The following is a 23,108-nucleotide window of genomic DNA, read 5'->3' as shown; positions in this document are numbered from 1 at the left end:
GTTTGGCCAACACACTTCAAAGTCAATGATAAAAAAAAAAAGAGATGGAGGAACTGTTGTAGATTAAGAGACCAAACAGCCATATAACCAAATAACTAAATTCAATACATAGACCTTGATTTTTTAGATTAGATCCTTTAGAACAAAAGTTATAAAAAACATTCTTAGGACAATGAGGAAATTTGAATATACACTGGATATTAGATGTTATGAAATTACTAATTCTTTTAGTATGTGGTTATTAATAAGAATATTCTTTAAAATGTTTTTTTCTTAAAAGATGCATAATGAATTATTTAGTTGATAAGTGTGTTATTTGTAACTTATTTTAAAATAATTTCAAATGGAAGTATTAACAAGAGATAAAGCAAATATGGCAAAATGTTAACAACTGCAGAACCTAGTTGGCACGTCCATGGGTGTTCATTGTATGTATGAACATTTTCATTAAAAAATTGAAACACATGGAAAAATGTTAAATGAGCCTTCAAAATTGTATTTATAATGACAACTACACTGTGCTACAGACTGAATGTGCCTCCTCAAAATATGTTGAAACCTAATCTCCTACATAATGGTATTTGGAGGTGGAGCCTTTGGGAGGTGATTAGATCATGAGAGTGGAGCCCTCAGGATTGAGGGGTCCCCAGAGAGCTCCCCCTCCCTTCTGCCATGCTAGGACACAGGAAGACAGCATCTAAGAGCCAGAAAGTGGGCCCTTACCAAACACCAAATATGCCAGCACCTTTATCTTGGACGTTCCAGTCTCTGGAACTGTGAGAAGTAAATGTTTGTTGTTTAAGCCACCAAATCTATGGTATTTTTGTTGTAGCAGCCAAAACAGACTGAGATACTGTGTATAATTTTCTACAGAAAAATGCACTAGAATTTAGAGTAATTATAAATTTTTTTTTTAATGATTGAATAACATTCCCTATTCTCAGGTGGGTAATTTATATCTCAAGACCTCTAGGAAGGATGATACAATCACTAATGATCCTCTATACATTTTATTATTTTTTCACAAAATAACCATAATATACAGTGATAACTGCTAAGGAAGCCATAACCCAGTCTTATCCCCAGGATTATCTTTGTGAAAGTTTTTAGCTATGCTTCTTCCATTATTTTAAGAAGATTATGAGGTAGATAAAAAAAATTTGTCACATTGTTATTTAGTTGTAAATTCAGCTAGTCATGAAAAAAAATCATAAAATGCTCATTTTATTTATTTACTGGCCACACCGTGTGGCATGGGGGATCTTAGTTCTCCAACCAGGGATTGAACCCTGCCCCCCTGCAGTGGAAGCATGGAATGCTAACCACTGGACAGCCAGGGAATTCCCTAAAATGCTCATTTTAAAAAATGTAATGCCAGAGGGGGACTACAATAGTTAATGAATGAGAGACAATGATAACTTAGCTCTTTTGCAGGCAACTGTTTCTAATGCAATATGAAGGACATTAACTCCAAGACTTTTACCACTGGAGGTGATTTGGCAACATTTATCAAAGTTTAAAAATGTGCATTAACTTGACCCACCAATTCCAAGTATAAAATGTATCCGAAGGAATTAGTAAGAAACTTGTGAGATTTGCCATAGCATTGCTTGATAGCTGAAATAGGAAACAATGTCAGATAATAGGAAATGGGCACATCGATGTAACATATTTATTAAGGTGGAAATATGTGTACTATATGTCAAGTTTAAAAATCAGGTTATTGAACAATGTGTATCATACAATCCTTTTTTTTTTTTTTTATGCGTTACGCGGGCCTCTCACTGCTGTGGCCTCTCCCGTTGCGGAGGACAGGCTCCGGACGCGCAGGCCCAGCGGCCACGGCTCACGGGCCCAGCCGCTCCGCGGCACGTGGGATCCTCCCAGACCGGGGCACGAACCCGTGTCCCCTGCATCGGCAGGCGGACTCTCAACCACTGCGCCACCAGGGAAGCCCTACAATCCTTTTTTTAAAAAATAAAACATACCAATTGATATGGCACAAGATGTCAAGAATGATTCTCTCTGGGTAGTGGAATTATAGGCAATTTTAATTTAATGTGTGTGTGTTTTATTCAATGAATGTGCATTTTTCTATTCAGAAAAAAATAATAAGGGAATCATGGAAAAAAGTAACTTAAAAAAATCTTTAAAACAATTAGATCACCACTTATCACTTATCTTTCAAGTGGGATTTTTTTCCTTTTTGCTAAACTGTATTTTGTAATTCTTCTTTAATAAACATAACAGTATAATAAAAGTGGTTATAAAAACACTTGCACACTAATGGGAAGCAAACAGTGTTTACCATTTGCCACCCCTTACGTTTTGAAGAGTAAACTCCTATTCTTAACGAAGACTTTACATCCTACCATTATTCAAAGGTACCTAGTATTTCAAAATATTGCAGACAAATTGTACTTACAATTGCATGCTAAACATGACATGTTAAAAAGAAAGCACTGTATTGTAAGCACTGAACCAGGCTGACCCAGTTACACTCTTAATGCAGTCATTTAACTTTGACTTAACCCCCTAAATCCCAATTCAACAAAAAGCAAAGCACGGGTAACTAATGGAACCAGCAAACAATATTTAACGTCTGGGTACACACCAGAAAATTGCAATTTAATACTTAGCAAAATACATATCCCCTCAATTTACATTTTACCCATTCTCTTTTGATATTCCGAGAGTTTTTCCTTGGACTAATCTAGACAATCAAACCATTCCTCTCTTATTGGGGAGGGACTGTTCTTCTTAGACTGCAATTTGGCATTAAGCCAGGAAATTCATGGTTCTAAATATCATAAATGTTGGGAATGATGCTCACTATTTTAGATTAAGAATAGTTACACTTCTCTTAAGAAATTAAGGTTCTCTTAGACACAACAAATTATATAATTAATGGGTTGGTTCCTTCTTGGTGTTAGTTGCTAGGATGTTCATAGACAAATTTGTGATCCCTCCCTCTCTAGGAAGTATGGCATGGTTTGTACTTTTCCTTTTTTCCATCATGATTCATCCCACTATCTTTACTTCTGAAAATAGAGATAATATAACATCACCCTACATTTAACAGGATTTGGGAATTAAATATCCAAGTGTTTAGCACTATACCGGGACCATGTTAGAGGCTCAAAAACACTAATTTCCCATGACAGTCTCTGGACTTGCAAATAACAGTTTGACGTATTCTTGCTTGCTCAATTGCCTGATAATATTCAACACATTCCAAATTCCCTTTGATATAATGGAAATGACCAAAAATAGACAATCAGATATCGAAATTGGAATGAATAATGAAGTTACGTCAAATAGTGAAGGGGAAAAGAAACTGGACCATAAGCCTGTAGTCAATTTGGGGCTTCATCTGTCTGAACTGATACACATAACACAGCTTAGTAATTTGCTTTTACTCCAACTAAAAATAAGCCATCAAACAAACTTTCTATATACAAAGGACTTAAATGAAGAAATTATTTTATATCTTTTCAATATATGGAATAATTTATAACAAACTTAATTTTAAAAATTCTAAAGTAGCTGTCCTAAAACAAAACCTTGAAATCAATCAGTGCTGTTGAAAGAATCCAGCAATGAAAATGAGTAGAGCAGAAATTAAATAAAAGACAACCACCAACAAGTAACAGTCTGGGGTATATAAGTAGTAAAGCAGATTACATAAATAAAAGCCCTTGTCTTCTCCTAGTTGGCTAAGGTAAGGGAACTACACCACTGTAGTTGTGTTGCTGTTAGTCATAGCTCATTCTTAATTTATATCTGAACTATTAAAAAACCTATCCCCATTACCCAGGAAAATTTCACAGTTCACCAGTGCAAAAATTTTATTTCTCCTTTGTTTCCCCTCCCCCGTCCCCACTTTACAAGATTTTACTTAATCCACAGCATTCTTTTCATCATCTGTAATCAGACGTGTGAAATGTGAGAAAAAAAAAAAAAACTTATCAATTTAAAATCTCAGTCCCCAAGCCCACTGTTACAGTAAATTTAGGATAAGTCTACAGCATTCACTTACTTTAGCTGGTTCTGATACCGAGGCATACTTTTTTATTTGAGAATCAACGCCTAAAGATTTGGCTAATTGTACAGCGTTTGAATCATCACTGATAAGTGTCCCAAGAGCCACAAGAAGTCTAAAAGTGGCTTCCAGGTCTTGTACAACTTCCAAGACTGTGCTAATTACTGACAAGCACTGAGCTTTCCCTTCAATGTTATGGTCTTTATGAAAACAAACAGAATAGTTCAGGGTTAATGTAGCCAGAGCAATGTGAATGTTCTTATTGCTCCCTGATTTCAGTTCTATTGCATGGGACAGTAGTGATTCCCTCTGGGACATCATGAGCTTTTGTCCTGCCTGGCCAACAAAACAATTGCAAAAAGTCCTGAGAGCAAGCAGCTGGTTTGCTGGCTTTCCTTTAGGGTTCAGAAGACTGATGAGATGGCTGCTGAACCGAGCTCCTTCTTTTTCATTGCAGAAGTTCTCATTCACACTGGGATGTTTAATTGATAACCGAAGAATATCAAGTGCAGGAAAGACAATATCTATTGAAAAGAAAAATTCATTAATGTTAAAAAAACATTTTAAACATTAAAAATCATACGCCTGCTTTACAAAATGTGTGTACTTCTGAAACTTGTGTTAACTGATTTTTCATATTTATAGAAACTGTATTTACTGCTACAAGATCACATTACTTTAAAAATACGGTAACTCTCCTGGGTTATTAAAATAGCTTGACATACAGTGAGTATTCAATAAATCTTTGTGCAAAGAATAGGATTGGGACCTTGCTTTTAAAAAATTCTAAAACAAGACCAAAGAATTGAGGGAAAGTTCTTTATAGGAGAATTCCAGTTCACAAATGCCAATAGGATGCTTATTATACACATTGGTGGAAGGATTTATATTTAAGGGACTGGGTAGACACCATGTAAATGAAGGCGCTAAACAATCTTAACATCGTTAAAAGTGAGGAAAGCAGAAATTATGGGCCCTGTGATATAAAGGTAGTATGCAACATCATTTATAAAGGATATTCACCTGAAAAAAACTACTGAACCAGAATCTTATTATGTCTAGCAGGAAAAACAGAGATAGAGGAACACATTAAGTGATCAGCCAAATTCAAAATATAGGACATTTTGCAGGAAAAATGATTTTTTTCTCCAATAAATCAATTACATGAAAAAATAATGGGGAAGAGGACACTTTTAGAATAAAAAAGAGTTAATTAACTAAATAAAAGAAAACATACTTATAGCAAATGTTTGTAGCCTATGTTTAACAGGTCAGATAGTTTCGTGGATGGCTTGCAGGGAACCCACAAACGCTCTGAAAGAGTATACAAAATGGTCCATGTATGGGATCATTACATTACCTTCAGATTCTCTTAAGGTATGTGACCAAAGCAAGACTATGAGTTACAGTGGTATAGTGAATCCTTTTTGTGAAGTTTTTCCCAATGCGAATTTCAACTAACATGTCAACTTTTATTTAATCTAGAAACATCAGTAGTATGAAATTAAAAGATATACTTTCTGCTTTCTAGTTACATTTTAAAGAGTGTTTCTGTACCTTCAGGCCAGTTAACAGCTTTCCATAAAATCTGAAGTTGTTGGGCTGTGGGTTTTTCTGAAGAATTATTACATATTAGAGACAGTATCTTTTCAAGAAGTACCAAGTCATCCTCAGTTAACTTCTTCTCCTCCGATGCAGTTCCATTAAGTTCCTTCAGTTTACCTAGAACCCAAATCCAAACCTTCAATTTTCTCTAACTGTAATTAGGCAGATATATCACATAAATGCCAACATTTTCAATAAGAGTACTCTACCACACACCATGGGGAGGTAAGACTTTTCACAGCAATTATCAAAGACCATAAAACAAGAATAAGGCCTGGGAGTAATTTTAAGCTGAGTACAGTATAGAAAAAGAAAGATTACTGTGATGATTTTTATTTTACCTGTTGTCTTCTAAGATCTTCTAAAGCTTTTTGCTTTGAATAAGTTTTTAAGTATACCATATTTGTTATCATTTTGAATGCTTTTCAAAGTAGTATTATGTCATATATAAGTCAATCCCCTACTTTCTCAGAGAGAAAATTTATAACAACTTTTAGCCAACTTATGGCAACTTCTATGACTGCCAATGAAATACTCAAAAAGCGTATTTATATTTAATTTATTGACTTAGTTTCATCTGTACATTTGACATCACATTTTAAAAAAAACATTTAATTTGCTTCCCATAATATTGACATTTCATGAAACTATTTCTTTCAAACTCTTCACATGCATCTTCAATATCAGCATCTTTGTCATCATTAATGTTACTTTGAGTCATCTAACACTATTTCCTCAAAAATTTTCATCTCAAAGAATAAAAAAGGCCAAATTTCCATCACAAAAGGTTTAAGAAGATACAATGTCCAAATTTACAAATTTTTATCTATCATAACTGGAAACTTGGATCTATTTCATTATTCTTTGGCATTAAAAATTGCTTAACACTACCAGAATATTAAAACAGTTTATTAAGGGAATGCAAAAAGAGATCTTTTATATTTGTACAAGAGTTTAAAAATGTCAAGTTGTCTAAAAGTGTGTATACACTTCTTTATTGTTCAAAAATAAAGCAATTAAGAAAAGACCTATGAATGATTTTTATAAAGATAGTATGAAGGATGATGAGAAACAAAACAAACCTCCCCAAAACAATAAGACCCCTGTCATATATTCAGGTATGTATGTAATCTTATCTCAATAGACTCTCACCATAATCTTTGAGGAAAACAGAGCTAGTAATACTCTCAGTCAAAAATAAACAAACAAAAAACAAAACAAAACCTAGTCATTTTGTTTTGAGGAAAACATTAACAGAAAAAGCAATGAAAGCCAACTGAGCAGTTTCATTTTTACAGACAAGATCTTTGTTTTTTAAATGCTTTACTCATTCGTTTTCATTATTTTTTTTCTGAAATCAGTTAAGAGCTTAGGGAATGTGACTGATATTTTTCCCCTTTAATTTTTTTTTCTCATTAAAGTCATCAAAAAGCATTTACTTATATTTGTGTAAGGTTTCTTATAAAGTATTAATGTCCATTATCAGATCGTGTATTTTTAGTTGACTCAGTTGTGTAATACCGAAATACAAGTCTCTGTCATGTAAGCACCTGGTTCCCAGCACATGCTTAGGACAGAAACAGCCTGAGAGCAACTCAAGGAGTCTGTGGACATGTGAGAAAACTACTTAATTAAAATACACTTACCTAATATTTGTGTAGGGTTTGCTTGATCAAAAGTGACAGCCTCTTTTTTAGGAAAATAAATATTCACTGTCTTAGATGCAGCTGATTGGTAGGCACTGTTCCCTATTTACAGGATAGAAGAAAGTGAAAATCATTCAGAGTGGTCAAGAGCAAGATTTTTCTGACTGATTTTTGTTTTCAAAATTACTGAGATACATAACTATTCAGTGCATGCAATAAAATAACAACCAACTTCAGAAAAAAAGAAAATAAATCCGTAAGATTTTATATACTGTATATATTTGTTAATATAATAAATTTTAGTTTTTGGAATGGGAGCTTCATTGTAAAACAAAGCCTTTCCATTTCATATTTTCTACATCTCTCATATTTTTAAGATTCAATCTAAACTGAAAGTTTTTAAAAGATCAAAGAACACAAAACAATTATGAAACTTTCCATTTCCTTCTTCTCCAGGCATACTAATCTCTCTTTTCTCATTCCAAGTCATGTAGTAGGCACTGTCATTTTCTCCAATCATTTTCTACATCATTTTTATAAATCCCTCCCAAGTTGTAAGCTCCTGAAGGGCATATGTATTAACTTCTTGAGTCCCCATTATAGTAACACTAACTCAGTATCTGGTGATGAACAAAAAACTGCCACAAGATGAAAATTCAACAATACTCAGTGTATACAGCTACTTCAACTAAAGCATAATTTAAATCTCATTTATGCCTTACATTCATTTCAAATCTTAATTTATACAACATTTTTGTTCTGACGTAAAATGAAGGTATTTTGCAAAAATATGAATAAAACATTTTAATCTTCTGCGTGTATTAGGAATAGAAAGGGGGAAGGTAGATAAATGAAGAATGAGGTAAGTGCACAAAATTAATTCTAATTGCTTACAAAGCATAAAATATTTATTGACATGATCAAAGACACTGCCTGTACTCCTGGTTGTTAGAGTCTAGTTGTGGTAAGGAGAATTATCAAATCAAATCAAATTATCATCCAAACAATTAAATACAATGAAAAGTTCTCTGAAGGAAACGTATAGGATGCATTGAGAGCTTATGATAGACTAGAGGATCTAGCAAGAGGTATATGTGCATATCCAGGAAGTTTCACTGAATTCATTTAATAAATACTATACTGCAAAATTAAAGAAAAAGGAGGGAAGAAGCCAAACAATAATTACTGGTCAAAATAGCAAAGTAGAGGGCACAAGTATTCCCAAAGAGAACAGCAGTACCAAACTCCTGAGGTAGAAAACTGCATGCCATGCTCAAGACACTGATGCAGGCCAGTATGGAAGAAAAAAGGCAGAGAGGAATGTGATACAAGGCAAGAGAAAACAGTCAATGGGAAGCTATTACAGGGTTTTAATCAAGGGAGGGGCATAAACAGAGGACGACTGAGAGACCAATTTGGAGGCCATTATTTCATTGGTCTAGGTGAGAGATGACAGTGGCTTAGATAAGGTATACAAAGGTCCATTACATACACAAACTGTTAAAAACTTTAATTTCTTAAAAATGAGAGGAAGCACTGTTAACTTTAAGACTCTTTTGTAATACAACAGGTATAACATTACTAAGAATTTATTCTGTATAAAATGATTTACATATATTTCGTAATTTTAAACTCTTATTTCTAGGAAGTAGATATAACTGTACAAATGAGAAAAAGAGAGGCACAGAAACAGAATGACTTGCTCAAGGTAAAACACATAAAAAGTAGTGGAACTGAGATTTGAGTCTAAGCATTCTCACTCCAGAGTCCTTAATCTTAATTATTTACTACATTAAACTTCAATACTGCCAACCAATGTTACTTTCACAATGAAAAAATAGCTTAAAAAATCATATACCAACTTAGTTCTCAAGTAGAGTGGTGGGTTTATTAATATTTTATTATGCTCAATAACATATATGTCACACATATTCTCTTGTATAAAATAATAGGGAAATATATATGCCAAGAGATCTGTCAAGCTTACAAGAGGTGAACCACAAGTTCAGTTCTGCGTTTTATGGCAGCCTATACAGAGTAAAAAAGTATGCCTGCATATATTCAACAATGCTAAACAAGTAAGATGTGTCAGGGTTTAGGCTGGATACTAAGAAGTTAGTTGCTCAGGGGAAAGCCAAATATTCCAGACCTAAATCGTAAAAGCAAATTCTTTCCTGAGTCCTCTCAATGTGTAAATGTATTCTAAACACATTAAGTATGTAAGAATGAAGTGGAAGAGATGGGAATAACTCAGATTTTGTAAGGATAGTGAGGAAACCAGCCTTAACACAGTAGAACAGCAGTTTTCAATCCTGGCTGCACATGAGAAAATTATAAAACTACTCTTGCTAAGATCCCAACCCAGAGCAACATCAGATCAAGTGAGCATCGCTGGGGATTAGGTTGAAGTAGTTTTTCTAAGCTCCCCAGATGATTCTAATGTGCAGTAATGACACAATTCTGAGAACACTCTAAAAGCCAGGTCAAAAGTTTGGTCTTGATTTACTGTATAAAAAGTTTTCCAGCAAGAAGAAGATGCCAATTTCCCTAACCTTTCATTACATAAAAAAAAAGAGGAAATGAAAAATGTGTACCTGTAAATGGATCAACTCCAGCCATAGTAGTTCCCATACTTGCAGACCCGGGTACATACCGACCACCACCTAAAATGCAATAATACTCCTAGTAAGCATAGGTAACAGCAAATGATAAAGTTCAAACTGCTCCTTCTTTACACAGAATGACTTATTTTCATTAGTCACACTTCAGAATGACATCTTAATAAAACAGCTGTAAATTTAATACAGCAAAATGCTTAGAACAGTATCTGGCATGCAGTTAGATCTCAATAAAATTAGCCAGAAAAGTAATTCTCAAGTTATAAAATAAATATTACATGCCTTATATACTATAATTATAGAAGTTTAATGAATTATAAAAGCATTAATAGATTGGAGAGAAAGAAAGTCAAAAGTTTCCATAATGAAATGTGAACACTATTTTATTGAAATGGAGACGGGATTAGTTGGCACATAAGACAAATAGAAAAGAAACTAGGTAAGAGTTAGGGATGCTATGATAATAGCCCAGTCTCAAATTTGAGAATACTTGTAGCTGCTTTATTGAAAATGGAAAGAAAGAAAGAAACAGGAAAAACAAGTGCAGAGAGAGAATCAGCAGGATTTGGAGATGTTCGGAGTCCTGGATCAGCCTTTGTGGGAAGAAGAAAGATGAGCTATTGTTCTAGCCCCTCTAAGCTTAATATTCAGGAGTTGGTATAACCAGTGCAACAGATACAGAAAAAGCAAACAAAACTAAAAAACAAAACTGCAGATGTGAACAGGATTCATTAAAATAATGAAGAACACAGAATAAGTGGATTTGCTGAGTTTTTACCATATGCTGGCTAGCATGCTAAGCATCTTATATGCATGAATCATTTAAATATTAATTAGAGATCATTATTATATAATATTTCAGAAGAGGAAGGCTGAATAATTTGCCCAAGGCATTATTATGAGGCAGAAAGTAGTCCTACACTGTTCCAAATGTGGTTCTCTGACCACCTGAATGAGAGTCACTGGTTCAGTATGCAGACTCCCAGGGCCTGCCCATAAAAGCCTAGTAGTTCTCCAAATTAGCTTCACTTTAGAAACCAATAGGGAGCCTTTAAAACTACCTAAACAGCAAACCACATCCAAGACCATATAATCAGAATTCCTGGGGAAGGGATCCGACTCTGAGTATTTTTAACCTCCTCACTAATCTAGTGTATCAGAATCTCTGGGTGGGACCTTGCAATAACTAACTTAAACAAGCATCCCATATGATTCTAACTGACATTAAATGTTTGAGAATCATATAAATGAGGAAAAGGAAAAAGAATTAAGATTGACCTTAAGTGAGAAGCAAGATGGGTAATGTTTTGGACCCAGTGCTGTTGGTAAAACTGGAGGAACAACATCAACAATAGTAATAGCTAACATATATTGAGGGCTTAAATATATTCCAGGCATTTTGCTAAACACTTTATATGTACTATACCACTTAATTTTTATAATATCTCAATACGGCAAACGTTTTTACCTATCTTTTATAACAGTGTGGTTCGGTTAACCTATTAATTCCATAATTCTCTTGGACTTTTAGTATGCTATCTTGCATATCTCCACAATCAGTGCGTCTTCTGAGTTACTGACACTGTGCAACAGTTACGATGGCCCCAGTTGTTCTCTTGATTTTGCTGGTACTGTTTGAAGCTTGGTATATTCTTTCTGTTCCAAAAAAAAGCTGCTAATGAGATTCAGGAACTCTGTTGTTCTAAGTTTCAGAGCATCACTGTGCCTGAATATGCTGATAGAGAAAGTTATCATCTTATCTACTCTTCAGATCCTTACTGCCTTTTCAGGGTCACCAAAGACTTCCTTAATAGCCATCATGCTATTACAACATTTAGCTTGATAGTTGGTTTCTGTAGTACACTGGTACACTGCACAGGGTACAGCTATTTATTTGCATCTGGGCCACCAATGCATTCTCAGGAGAAGGGAAGCTCACTGAGAGCAGTTCACAACTTCGTGATACTGACCCGAGGTTGTGTGTTGGTCCCATCTATGGTTTAGAAAGGACTATACGGTCACTTTTAGAGCTCACAGTACTAAGTCTGCAAGGCCAATAGATACCATAAATACTACGAATTTCTTCCCAAATTTGGTATATTGTCCAGGAACTCTGGCTGAAGATCCAACAACAGCATCATAAAATACATCAAATGCTATTCTGAAAACAGAGATTTCTTCAGTTGTATTAAAGTCCAATTTTTTTCCAGTAGTGTTGATGCTGAGGCATGCATACCTTTGGTAAATAAAGTCACTTTGAAGAGACACCAACACCTCCAGGGCTTCATGAAGGCCATTAATAACTTAGATTAGGAAGACTAATCCTGGGTAGCTGGGTGGATTGTCTCCTTCCATGCTAAAGGCAAATTATGCCTGGGCAAACTTCTTGACTGCACTGCTCCATCCAATCTCAGGGACTCACATGGCTCCTTCTCTGCTCGTGATCAGTAGCATCTCGCCAGTGATAGCACTCATGCTGTGTCTTGGTTGGTGGATTCCCCTATTATCTAATTTCACAGATAAAAAAAATAGGCTCAGACAGGTTAAGTAACTTGCCAACTTCTCATAGCAAGTAAGTGGTAGAGCCAGATTTTGAACCAAGGTCTGTCTGACTCTAAAATCTATGAACTTAATGACTCTGCTCTCCTTCCAGGAAGGACCACTGGAGAAAATGATGAATTTTAATAATATGTTATTAAAAGTCATGAGGAAAGCTATAAAAGTACTCGAGGAAAAAGAAAAAATTAGAAGTTAAAGAAAAGGAGATCCATCAAGATTGGAAACACAGATAATAAGGGAATAATCAGTTACTGGATAATATCTTCAAAATGTAAAGCTATATAATACAAAATGTTATACATTTAGTGAAGAAAGACATATTGATCAAAACTGCTTCCCACCTGTAAAAGGATCTGCTGCAGGCAGTGTGTTAGAAGATCCTGATGAAGAGCCTGGAACATACCGACCACCACCTGTGCATGCAAACAAAGAAAAGTCTCAAGTATGCCAGAATCCTGCATTTCATAAATGGCACATTGCTTACATCAGAAGATTCTAAATTTGGGGAGAAATAAAAGAGCAAGGCTGTCCCATGACAGAATAAGAGGAGTTACAGTCAGAAGTCTTATAGTTGGAAAGGTTAGTAAGAAACTAGAATTTCAGTGATTCTCCAAGTTTTATTTTTGTTAACTTTAATCCTTTATTATATCTTAGCTTCTGCACTTAAATATTAAAATAACTAGGAATTCAAATATAAAAAGATAAATTGCAGTTGGTCTCTGACCTAAATAATATACACATACAATCAGTTCCTGTTCCTATACGAATTCACTAGAATTCCTGCTGCTGTTGTTGCTATCAAACCACAGGCACCAACTGTGAATCTTTTAGAGAACCCCTGGGTTCATTAATTCATGTGTCAAACAGTGCATTCAGTGCTGAGATCTAGCAGGGAACAAGATTGCTTGTATCCACTGAAGCTTACAACCTACTGGAGAAAATTACAAAGGGGATGAATGGTTCAAAGGAAACAGACTTCCCATTTATACAATTACAAATGTGTGGTGTGTGTGAGTACGTTTTGTTAGTATCTCTAAGGAAATAATCAGAGGCGTCTACAAAAAGATATATCTAAGGATGCTGACAGAGTTTCAGAGGAGCGAAAAAGCCAAATTGTTGTTAGATTTCCAGACAGAGCCAGCTGCTTTAATATCGGTCCTCCATCCCACAAGATAGCTTATAAAATACAGTACTCTTTTGTACTGTAGACTGATATTCCAACCAACAGAAATATACAGGTAATAAACATTTTTTTTTTCTTGTTCTGTCAAGTGCATCTGCTGGGAGGGTCCTATCATTTATAGTTCATAGTGAATCAGTCTGATAATCTGTTTAAGTCAACATGCAGGTGAGATTAACTTTATTATGTGAACAAACAATGGAATTTTGAACTAGAAGGAGAGGAGATAATTTAGGAGCATGAAGCATCTGTGAGGGAAGAAGAAAAAAAAAAGACCTGAGACAGGAAGAGGATATGGGATCCTTGCAATACGAGAAAGAGCACTAGCACATGAAAGATAGAGTCAGAAATAATAGGAACCCATTAACAATAAAGTGTCAGTTTCAAATTTTTATTTAGAGCTAGCCCTATATCTAAGAAAAGACAGATATAGGGCCACTCTATATCTATCCCATATCATGGCCTCAGTTCCCAGGGCCCAGAGCTCAGGCTAATACTTCTAGAATTAAACTCTATTTCCAAGGATCCCAGACTCAAACTAATACTACTGGGATTATAATACTACTCGCATGAGAACCTAATCCCATTAATAACATTTTAGATGCTGTATACTATGTTATAAACAACTGACTTAAAATGAACATGAGGAGGGCTTCCCTGGTGGCGCAGTGGTTGAGAGTCCGCCTGCCGATGCAGGGGACGCGGGTTCGTGCCCCAGTCCAGGAGGATCCCACATGCCACGGAGCGGCTGGGCCCGTGAGCCATGGCCGCTGAGCCTGCGCGTCCGGAGCCTGTGCTCCGCAACGGGAGAGGCCACAACAGCTGGAGGCCCGCGTACCGCAAAAAAAAAAAAAAAAAAAATGAACATGTGGAATACAAATAACATGTAAACTAAAACTACCCATAGTTTAGTTCTAGATTTGATGCATAACTAACTAGTTTAGCCTCATGTGAAAACAGAATTTCTATTTACTAAATTTCACCAAAATATATATTTTAAAAAGAAGCAATAACATGAAGGAACTTACAGGTTTCTTTTCATTTCAAATGACTGAATTAGTTTCAGTTTAATTTTATTTAGTTTACAGTGTGGCTGTATTTTTGAAAGAGAATGACTTACAATTGTTTCCATAAATACAAAATTACTATATAATTTGAGCCTCAAAAATATATATCTGCGGCAAAATCCTGCTGTAGATCTTGGTTTTTATTTAAACAGCTAATCATAATAGGTGTTTAAACACAACAAATAAAAAAAATAATCAACATTGGTGGAAGTATATAAGACTTAATACAAACCCTAACTTACCTGTAAACGGATCTGAAAAACTGGGATTCCCAAGTCCCAACATTTGACCTTTTGTGTTATCAATAATAAATTTAGCCACCTGATCCAAAAACATAGGATTCAAATCATTCTTCTGCAAGAAGTTGTATGCAGTTAACCAGGGATCGTCAGTGATGTTATATGGCAGTTTATATGATGGTCCACCTTCGTTGACATCAATTGAGAAAACATAATCAAACTCCTTTAATAGGAATATAAAAAGGAGATAAGTGATTACTATCTGTTCACATAAATTAATGACATACATAACAAGGATTTATGTTAATAATTATAGTCCTAAACTTTCTCCAAAGCACAATTTTAAAATCTTCCACTTGGCAAATAATGTTTAATAGCAACCATATGCATGTGGTGCAAGAATAGTAGTTCACTGGCAGGTAGATGTGGGGGATGGATTATTACTACATATTAATTGTAAGACCAAAGGATGGTTTCCAATTAGTTGATCTCAAGGCCAAAAGTATTAGCTGTTACCTTACCCTACTCATGAAAACATGCTGGCATTATAAGCACAGCCCTGCAGGGTCCCTCATGGCCTGTCAAGTTAAATATAACTAGGCACAAAGCATTAGATGAAAGGTGACACAGAAGCGCCTAATCCAAAATGGTTGGGAACAGCTTATCTATGTAACTACCAAAAGGCAAATAATGGCAGTGTCCATCACAAATGCAGCTCTCTCTACATGCAAAGATATTTAAAAAAAAAAAAAAAAAAATCTACTTCAAGACTAAGAATCTCCCCATTGAAATCTATTTTTAAATGTCAAAACACCAAAGAAAATTTTATTAGCATGGGGAAAGGGAAACGAAAACTTTTAATTTGTCTAATGCTTTAAGATAATAGCAATTAGAAAGAAGTCGACATACTTTCCCTTCATATAAAACTTTTCCAGATGTTTGCTGATTAGCACCAGATGAGCCAACAACATCACCAATTTTTATCCACCTCCCTTCACTAACACTCCACTGATAGGCTTCGACTTTCTCCCCATCTCTGATTAGGCGAGTCTGTCCTTCTCTAGTACCTTAAAATAAAAATTTTAAGAATCAAAGAGAGAATGGCAGAGTAAATTTTACAAACATTAGATAGAAAAGTTTTAACATTAAAGTTTATATATAAAAGAAAATATGTATTTTGGTTTAATAGAAAATTTTATGAAACAAAATATTTTAAAATGTAATTCTACTGGAAACTGGCCAAAAAGAAAATAATGGTTTAAAAGAAACTCTACTGCGACTTCCCTGGTGGCACAGTGGTTAAGAATCCGCCCGCCTGCCGATGCGGGGGACACGGGTTCGAGCCCTGGTCCAGGAAGATCCCACATGCTGCGGAGCAACTAAGCCCGTGTGCCACAACTACTGAGCCTGCACTCTAAAGCCCATGAGCCACAACTACTGAGCCCACGTGCCACAACTACTGAAGCCCACACGGCTAGAGCCCGTGCTCCGCAACAAGAGAAGCCACCACAATGAGAAGTGAGAAGCCCACGCACTGCAATGAAGAGTAGCCCCCTCTCGCCGCAACTAGAGAAAGCCCGTGCGCAGCAATGAAGACCCGATGCAGCCAAAAATAAATAAATAAATAAATAAATTTAAAAAAACTCTATTAAGTAAAGGATGGTTAAAAACATGTGATTCTACTAAAAAGTAGCTGGCTGATCGAAAATAAAACAAATTTTATTAACAAGTATCTTCTGACAATACTTCATTTCAGTAAATGATTCTCCATTCTTCTAGCTGATCAGGCCAAAAAGAATAGAAGAGTGTGATTCCTTTCTCTCAATTCTAATCCTTCAGCAAATTCCATCAACTCTATCTTTAAAATATAGCTGAAAGACTACCTCTTCTCACCATCTCCATTGCTACCCGTTGGTACAAGCCACCATTATTTCTCCGTTGCACTGATTCAATGGCCTCCTACTATAGGCCCTGGAGCCCCGTAGAGTCTATAACACTGGCTGTTTATTCTGCCTATGACATTCTCCACATACATGTTAGCAAGATTTGCCCCCTTGTCTCCTTAAGGACTTTACCTGAAAGCCACATTCTCAGCAAGGCCTTCAGTGGCAGAGACTGCTAGCTGTCCTCCAGAGATTCCTGCTCCTATTCCAATGGGTAGAGCTGTAGCTGTCTAGTCGAAGACTACCTTATTCCGCCCCCTTACATTTTGTAGTCCCTAGATTACACACTGAGTAATGGTCAGTGGAATCTGGGTGGGTGTGATAAATGCCAGTTCTAGGCCTAGTTCATCATCTTCTACCCTCCCCTCTTATGGTGTCTGGTGGCTGAATATCTATAATTCAGGGAGACCCTGCAAGCACATGATGAAGATGATGATTTCAGCATGGGTCCCTCAATGACCTAGAGGAGTACAATTATTCTACTAACATGTTCCAGCATACCCTGCTGTCAACTGAACTTTAAATGTGCAACAAATAACCTTCTCTTGTGTTAACCCACTGACATTTTAGGAATTATCTGTTACAGCAACCAGTGCTATCCTAAGTATTATACATTTCCTGACTACTGAATTTCAAACTCCTGTTTTATTTTTTATTAAAACTCAATGCCTGCTTTACTTTTCCCATAGTACTTATCTGACATACTTGTATATTTACTTATTAACTTTTAAATTATCTGTCTCCTCCTGTACAACATAAATTTGTGAGAACAGAGATTTCTGTCCCTTTTGTTATCTGTATTCCCCAGAGCTTAGACCAATGCAGAGCAGACAGTAGGTACCTAGTAAATATTTATTGACTGTGTACATATAGACAAAAAGATTACATTTTTGCAAAGAACTGTAAGAATATTAAAAACATGAAATAATACAGTGGTGTTCAAACTTTTGGTTTCAGTATTTCTTTACAGTCAGAAATGTTATTCAGAAGCCCAAACAGCTTTTTTTTATGTAGGTTATATCAGTTGATTTACTGAATTTGAAATTAAAAATGAGAAGAGCAAAAAGTATATTTACTTCATGGAAAACAGTAATAGATCCATTACATATTGAATAAGTAATAGTTCAATGAAAAATAAGTACAGTTTTAAAAATTTAGTGAGAAGTCTGGCATTGTTGTACATTTTTGTAAATCTCTTTACTGTCTCTCTTAATAGAAGACAGCTGGATTATCACACCTGCCCCTGCATTTAACCTGCTGCAATCTGTTGCTTGGTTGATGTATACAAAGAAAATCCAGCATCACACGGATAATACAGTTGAGAAACAGAGGACTAGCTTAACAGCCTTTTCAGAAAAATGTGGGTATTCTACAAGTAGTAGATCCTAAAGGTTACAAATTTAGAATCTGAAACTGTATCAATGAATTTTTCATGCTCTATTATACTAAAATCTATTGATCTTATACTTTGAACAGTTCTTTTACCCATGTATGATTTTGTAAGACCATGAACTGGTCATTTGGAAAATACTGATTCACTGAGCTATGCAGATCTTCCATATGATTACACATTTTATTATTCAATATAAAAAAATCGCATTTGTTAATATTACCACTAATGTCACAAGTTTTCCAAAATTTCAATTTTCATTTGGAAGTCTGAATTTTATCTTTGGCAACAAATGCTGTCAGTTGTTTTCCTTAAAGTGACATTCTCGCTTTGTTCATTTTCAAAAAAAATATCTGCCGAATACCTAAGCCTGAATAACCGTAGTTGTTCTTTGAAATAAAAATGGAATTCCCTGAAAAAAGGGAGTTCAGCCTGCAACTCAAATGACTGCAGAAGTACTTACCCCTGAGGCACATGGTACTTCGGTAAACTGTATGTGTACTTTACATTTTGTCATCCAGAATGTTAAAAAGGACACGTACTAAAGGGCCAAAATGTAACAAAACTAATTTTTAATGCTTCATCAGGGACACTCCTAAGGGCAGATGGCATTTTTTTCTTTTTTAATGACGACTGCATACCAGTGAAGAACACCATGACTACCTGAATAGTTTGGTGCCACTGCCTCCATCTACGTACTAAGGAGCCAGCAGTTTTACCCACCACCGCTTTTATACCATAAATGTAGATGATAACACAGTGTAAAAGGCAAATAACATCTTAGTATTATAAAACTAGCTTTGACCACATGGATATCCTGAAAGGATCTCAGAATCCCCAGGGATCCACGGACCAAGGGATCATGGACATATCCAACCTAAGATTTCATTTGAGACAACTACTGTCCTCTGATTTTAAAATCAAATGATCCCTAACGCATTAAGCAGACATTGCTTTATTTAAACTCATTTTTATTTTTAGTCTGTACAACCTCTCAGAGAATCCAATCAACCAAAAGGTATTAAATGAGTGATTTCCGAACACCTACTATATATGAGCTAAGTATTAGGTGATTTATTTAAAGAAAAAGAGTCCTGTTTATGGGAACTTAGCTCCAAGTCTTTAAAACTGTGAGGCAGAGGCAAAAAGAACATGATTTTTCACTGTGGTTATGCATAATAAAAAGTCTCAAAGATCAGTACCTGGCAATGAGAATAATACTGAATGACTTAACAAAACAATCTTTTTTTCTTGTCACTCATTATTCCAAAAGGCAAACAAGGCAGCATTTTTTACTACTAGATACATTGAAATATTTACCAGGTTCATTCAGATGTTCCCTCCCAGGAAGCTGCTCAGCATTAATGTCCCCTAAATCACCAGTTTTGGAATCAATGGTTGCCTGAGAGAGTTCTCTTTCAAAAGCCTTGATTTCTTCAGCACTTGCTGTCCGATCCTCTGATTCTGTAAACACTCTAATAATACCATCACTATAAGGAAACAGAAAGTGGTTTTAAGTCACTGCCACAGTAGGTTAACATTATCACATTTCAATGATCCAAAGCAAAAATAATCTGTATTTGTGAATACGAGAAATGTTACTATGTATTTATTGCTGAGTGTAGAACTATGCCGATTTCAGCACACTACCCTCTATTACTTTCTAAAGCAATGGAAAGGGTGGAAAAAGACTATTTAAGGAAAAAGTTACTGGCAAAGAACAAAGAAATATATATTTAACACAATTTTCAATTCCAAATTAAATAGTTACCATCATAAAAATCTACAGACATAGCATACACTTTTAAAATGAGTATTACACACATAAGTATTATGGTATAAAGAAGGGTAGTAAACTGTTTAACTTATAAAGGGCTCAAATACCCAGGATAGGGCTTAGAAAATACTAGATGCTTGATATCCGTTCATTAGAAACGCATGGAGTCTGTCCTTACTATGCCATTAACTAGCAATGTAACCCGAATCAAGAAAAAAACAGCTTCACCTCTGGACTAGATGACAGTCACAGCCTCTATTTTCAGAAAAATGACTTCATTTCCATAATTTCTCTTTGTGAAATTTTGGGGTAGGGGAGACAAGTTAGCCACTTTCAACCGTACTAATCCTACTCAACTCTGCAGAAAAACTTTCTTACTTAACCTTCTACTAACAGCAGTGTTACCCCTTTGTTTATTTTTCTTCAACTTTAAATGACTTTAGGGTGAAAATAACTAAACCAACAAATCAACCTCTGGCCCAGCCAAGGAGTAAAATACATCTGCTTTATTCGACACTGTATCCCTTATGGCTGTCGCCCTTTTTCCTCTTGCCTTCAGTGCCACAGTAGTCTACAATCCTTTCCCTCATCCATTTCTTCAAAAATCTCTTTATCTGTCTCCTCTCATTTACCTTTTTCTATCATTTTCTATGAAAATGTGATGTCAAAAAAGTCACTGCTAACATCTTTCAAAGCAAATCCAAAAGCTTTCCTAACTTTCCATTCCTTAACCCCTCATGTACTTATTGACACTGATCACAATCTCCCTCCAAAATCTCTTTTCCGTCTCTGAATTTCAACATCTGGATTGCTTTTTGTTTAGGCTACTGGCTTCTCTTTTTCTACCCACAGTGTATCACAAGTTCAGTCTTTAGTTCTGCTCCTCCCCTTCTATGTTGCTTCCCTCAGAGAAAGATGCCCTATTGCTTGACTCTGGAAGTTCTGTGCCAATCTTGATCTTCAGTCTCAGTTGCTACACTAGGACCCAGTCCAAATGCCCATGACCAATCTGCATGAGTGTGGCTTATCACCACTTGGATCCCAGGAAGTTATCACCTTCTTCACCAAACCAATTCCCACTCTTGTCCATTTTTATTAATGTGGACTTCTAATCATCCAAAGTTTGAAACTCTATCCTTTTCTGACACGCCCCCTTCTGATCATTTTCCCTCTGCATTATCTCATTTTCCGGTCTTTTATCCATTAGCACTGCAGGGTGAATATTTCATAACTTTACACCTACTACTGCAATTGCTTACCAACTTGGTTTCCTGCCCATTGTCACCACTAGTTAAATCTAACCTACGTATTTAATAATTCATAAGTTCTGCTTTAATCACAGCACTTCTTGCTCAAGAGCTACAACCCTTTAACCCCAAGCACTGAATCTAACAAATGCTGGACATTCCAGGTTCTCCATAATAAAGCCCCACGCTATCATCTTCCCCTGTCATCCACTGTTCCCCAGCATTGTTCCTCCACCATTTTCCTTCATTATCTTTCAAAACCCAATTCAAATTTCTTCTTCTCCAGAAAGTTTGCCCACACCAATCTCTAACTTCTCTAATTTCATGTTTCAACTGCAGAACTTACAGTGCAATACTATTGTAATATATCATGTATCATTAGTGCAAAAGCTGTTATACCTACTACTGTTTTGTTTAGTAACACAAATGTGCCTGTGGTCTCCCCAATTCACCTGAAATTCCTATGGCTTATCTCTGTGCACTCTAACACCTACCTAAGTCCTAGACACATATTACTGATTGATTGACTAGAACATGAGTACCTCGCACCAACCACAATGTCACCATTGTCTAGCACACAGCAGCACCATATAGACTGAGCTGGAAGTCGGATTGTTTGAGCACATTCCCCATGTTTCCAGATTCTCAGAGATCTGTCTTCTGCTGTTGTCACAAAATCTAAAATTAATGAATACAGGAAAAATTAGTTTGAATATATAAAATTAAGTACATTTATATATACCACCTTTCTAAATAGGCATACTGATTTTTAAACCCCAAAGTATTTATAAATCATAGCTTTAAATTTTATGTATTTGTCACTTATACAATATACAACTTCAAAGAATCACATTTTTATATATTTAACATCTTACACACTATACTTTATACCAATAAATTATAAGAAGTCTTTCCTCAGATGCCCAAGAACTTTTTTTTTTTTTTTTTTTTTGCGGTACGTGGGCCTCTCACTGCTGTGGCCTCTCCCGTTGCGGAGCACAGGCTCCGGACGCGCAGGCTCAGCGGCCATGGCTCACGGGCCAAGCCGCTCTGTGGCATGTGGGATCTTCCCGGACCAGGGCATGAACCCGTGTCCCCTGCATCGGCAGGCGGACTCTCAACCACTGCGCCACCAGGGAACCCGCCCAAGAACTTTTTACAACACACCATCAAGTCTGAATTAATATAAAGATGATCATACAGTTTCCTCCTTTAGGAAAAAGATACTTATGAAATAAAGTTACTAAATTACTCAAGTTACAGTTAGTAAATTGATTTAAATCATTAGCCCTCCGCCCCCCACCTCAAGATGGAATAGAACAATGCTCAATACAAAATTTAAAATATGTAGTATAAGACAGTCTTACCTTTACAATTTGGAAAGACAGATATGCTATAAATATAATTTGTATGACCATAAAATACTTCAAGACACTCGCCAGTGATTTGCCACCTTCTAATACTAGCATCATTTGCACAGGAGAGAAATTCTGTTTCACTCAAAATTGCCAAGCCTCTTACACAGTCTTCATGCCCTGTATTAAAAAAAAAAAGAACACAATAAATCAATAAAAATGGATCATTTGGTTGATGGCTCTATGTATTTTATTAACATTATAAAACACATACCAGTGAATATTAAAAACTGATTTTCAAGTTAGAGAAATACTTTTTTTTTTACCAGTAGAAAAACCTGATAGCCAAAATTTGTATTGTAGGCTTGGCAGTATTTTTTATCATCAGTCTTGGGAAGTTCTATATTTACCATATCTTCTCTAAATTATTTCTTAAAAAT

General features: G+C 35.6%; 1 protein-coding gene across 2 annotated transcripts in view; it reads right to left on the bottom strand.

Moving 5' to 3' along the window:
- Window positions 1-3,826: 3,826 nt before the first annotated feature.
- The window catches only part of PLAA (phospholipase A2 activating protein), a 37,101-nt gene continuing 17,819 nt past the window's right edge, over window positions 3,827-23,108 (bottom strand). Inside the window, exons 5-14 of one of the 2 annotated variants that reach the window (XM_065878869.1) lie at window positions 22,681-22,848; window positions 21,856-21,991; window positions 19,610-19,779; window positions 15,866-16,023; window positions 14,960-15,179; window positions 12,812-12,883; window positions 9,888-9,956; window positions 7,294-7,395; window positions 5,600-5,764; window positions 3,827-4,566 (exon numbers count right to left, since the gene is read on the bottom strand). In XM_065878869.1, the coding sequence (XP_065734941.1) occupies window positions 4,001-4,566; window positions 5,600-5,764; window positions 7,294-7,395; window positions 9,888-9,956; window positions 12,812-12,883; window positions 14,960-15,179; window positions 15,866-16,023; window positions 19,610-19,779; window positions 21,856-21,991; window positions 22,681-22,848 (1,826 nt within the window). In that variant the 3' untranslated portion in view covers window positions 3,827-4,000. The remainder of the gene's footprint in view (window positions 4,567-5,599; window positions 5,765-7,293; window positions 7,396-9,887; window positions 9,957-12,811; window positions 12,884-14,959; window positions 15,180-15,865; window positions 16,024-19,609; window positions 19,780-21,855; window positions 21,992-22,680; window positions 22,849-23,108) is intronic. The other variant, XM_065878870.1, reaches the window with a different exon arrangement.

The sequence above is a fragment of the Phocoena phocoena genome, chromosome 6 (assembly GCF_963924675.1).
Source record: "Phocoena phocoena chromosome 6, mPhoPho1.1, whole genome shotgun sequence".
Classification (NCBI taxonomy): Eukaryota; Metazoa; Chordata; class Mammalia; order Artiodactyla; family Phocoenidae; genus Phocoena; species Phocoena phocoena.
This window is presented reverse-complemented; position numbering and strand designations above follow the sequence as displayed.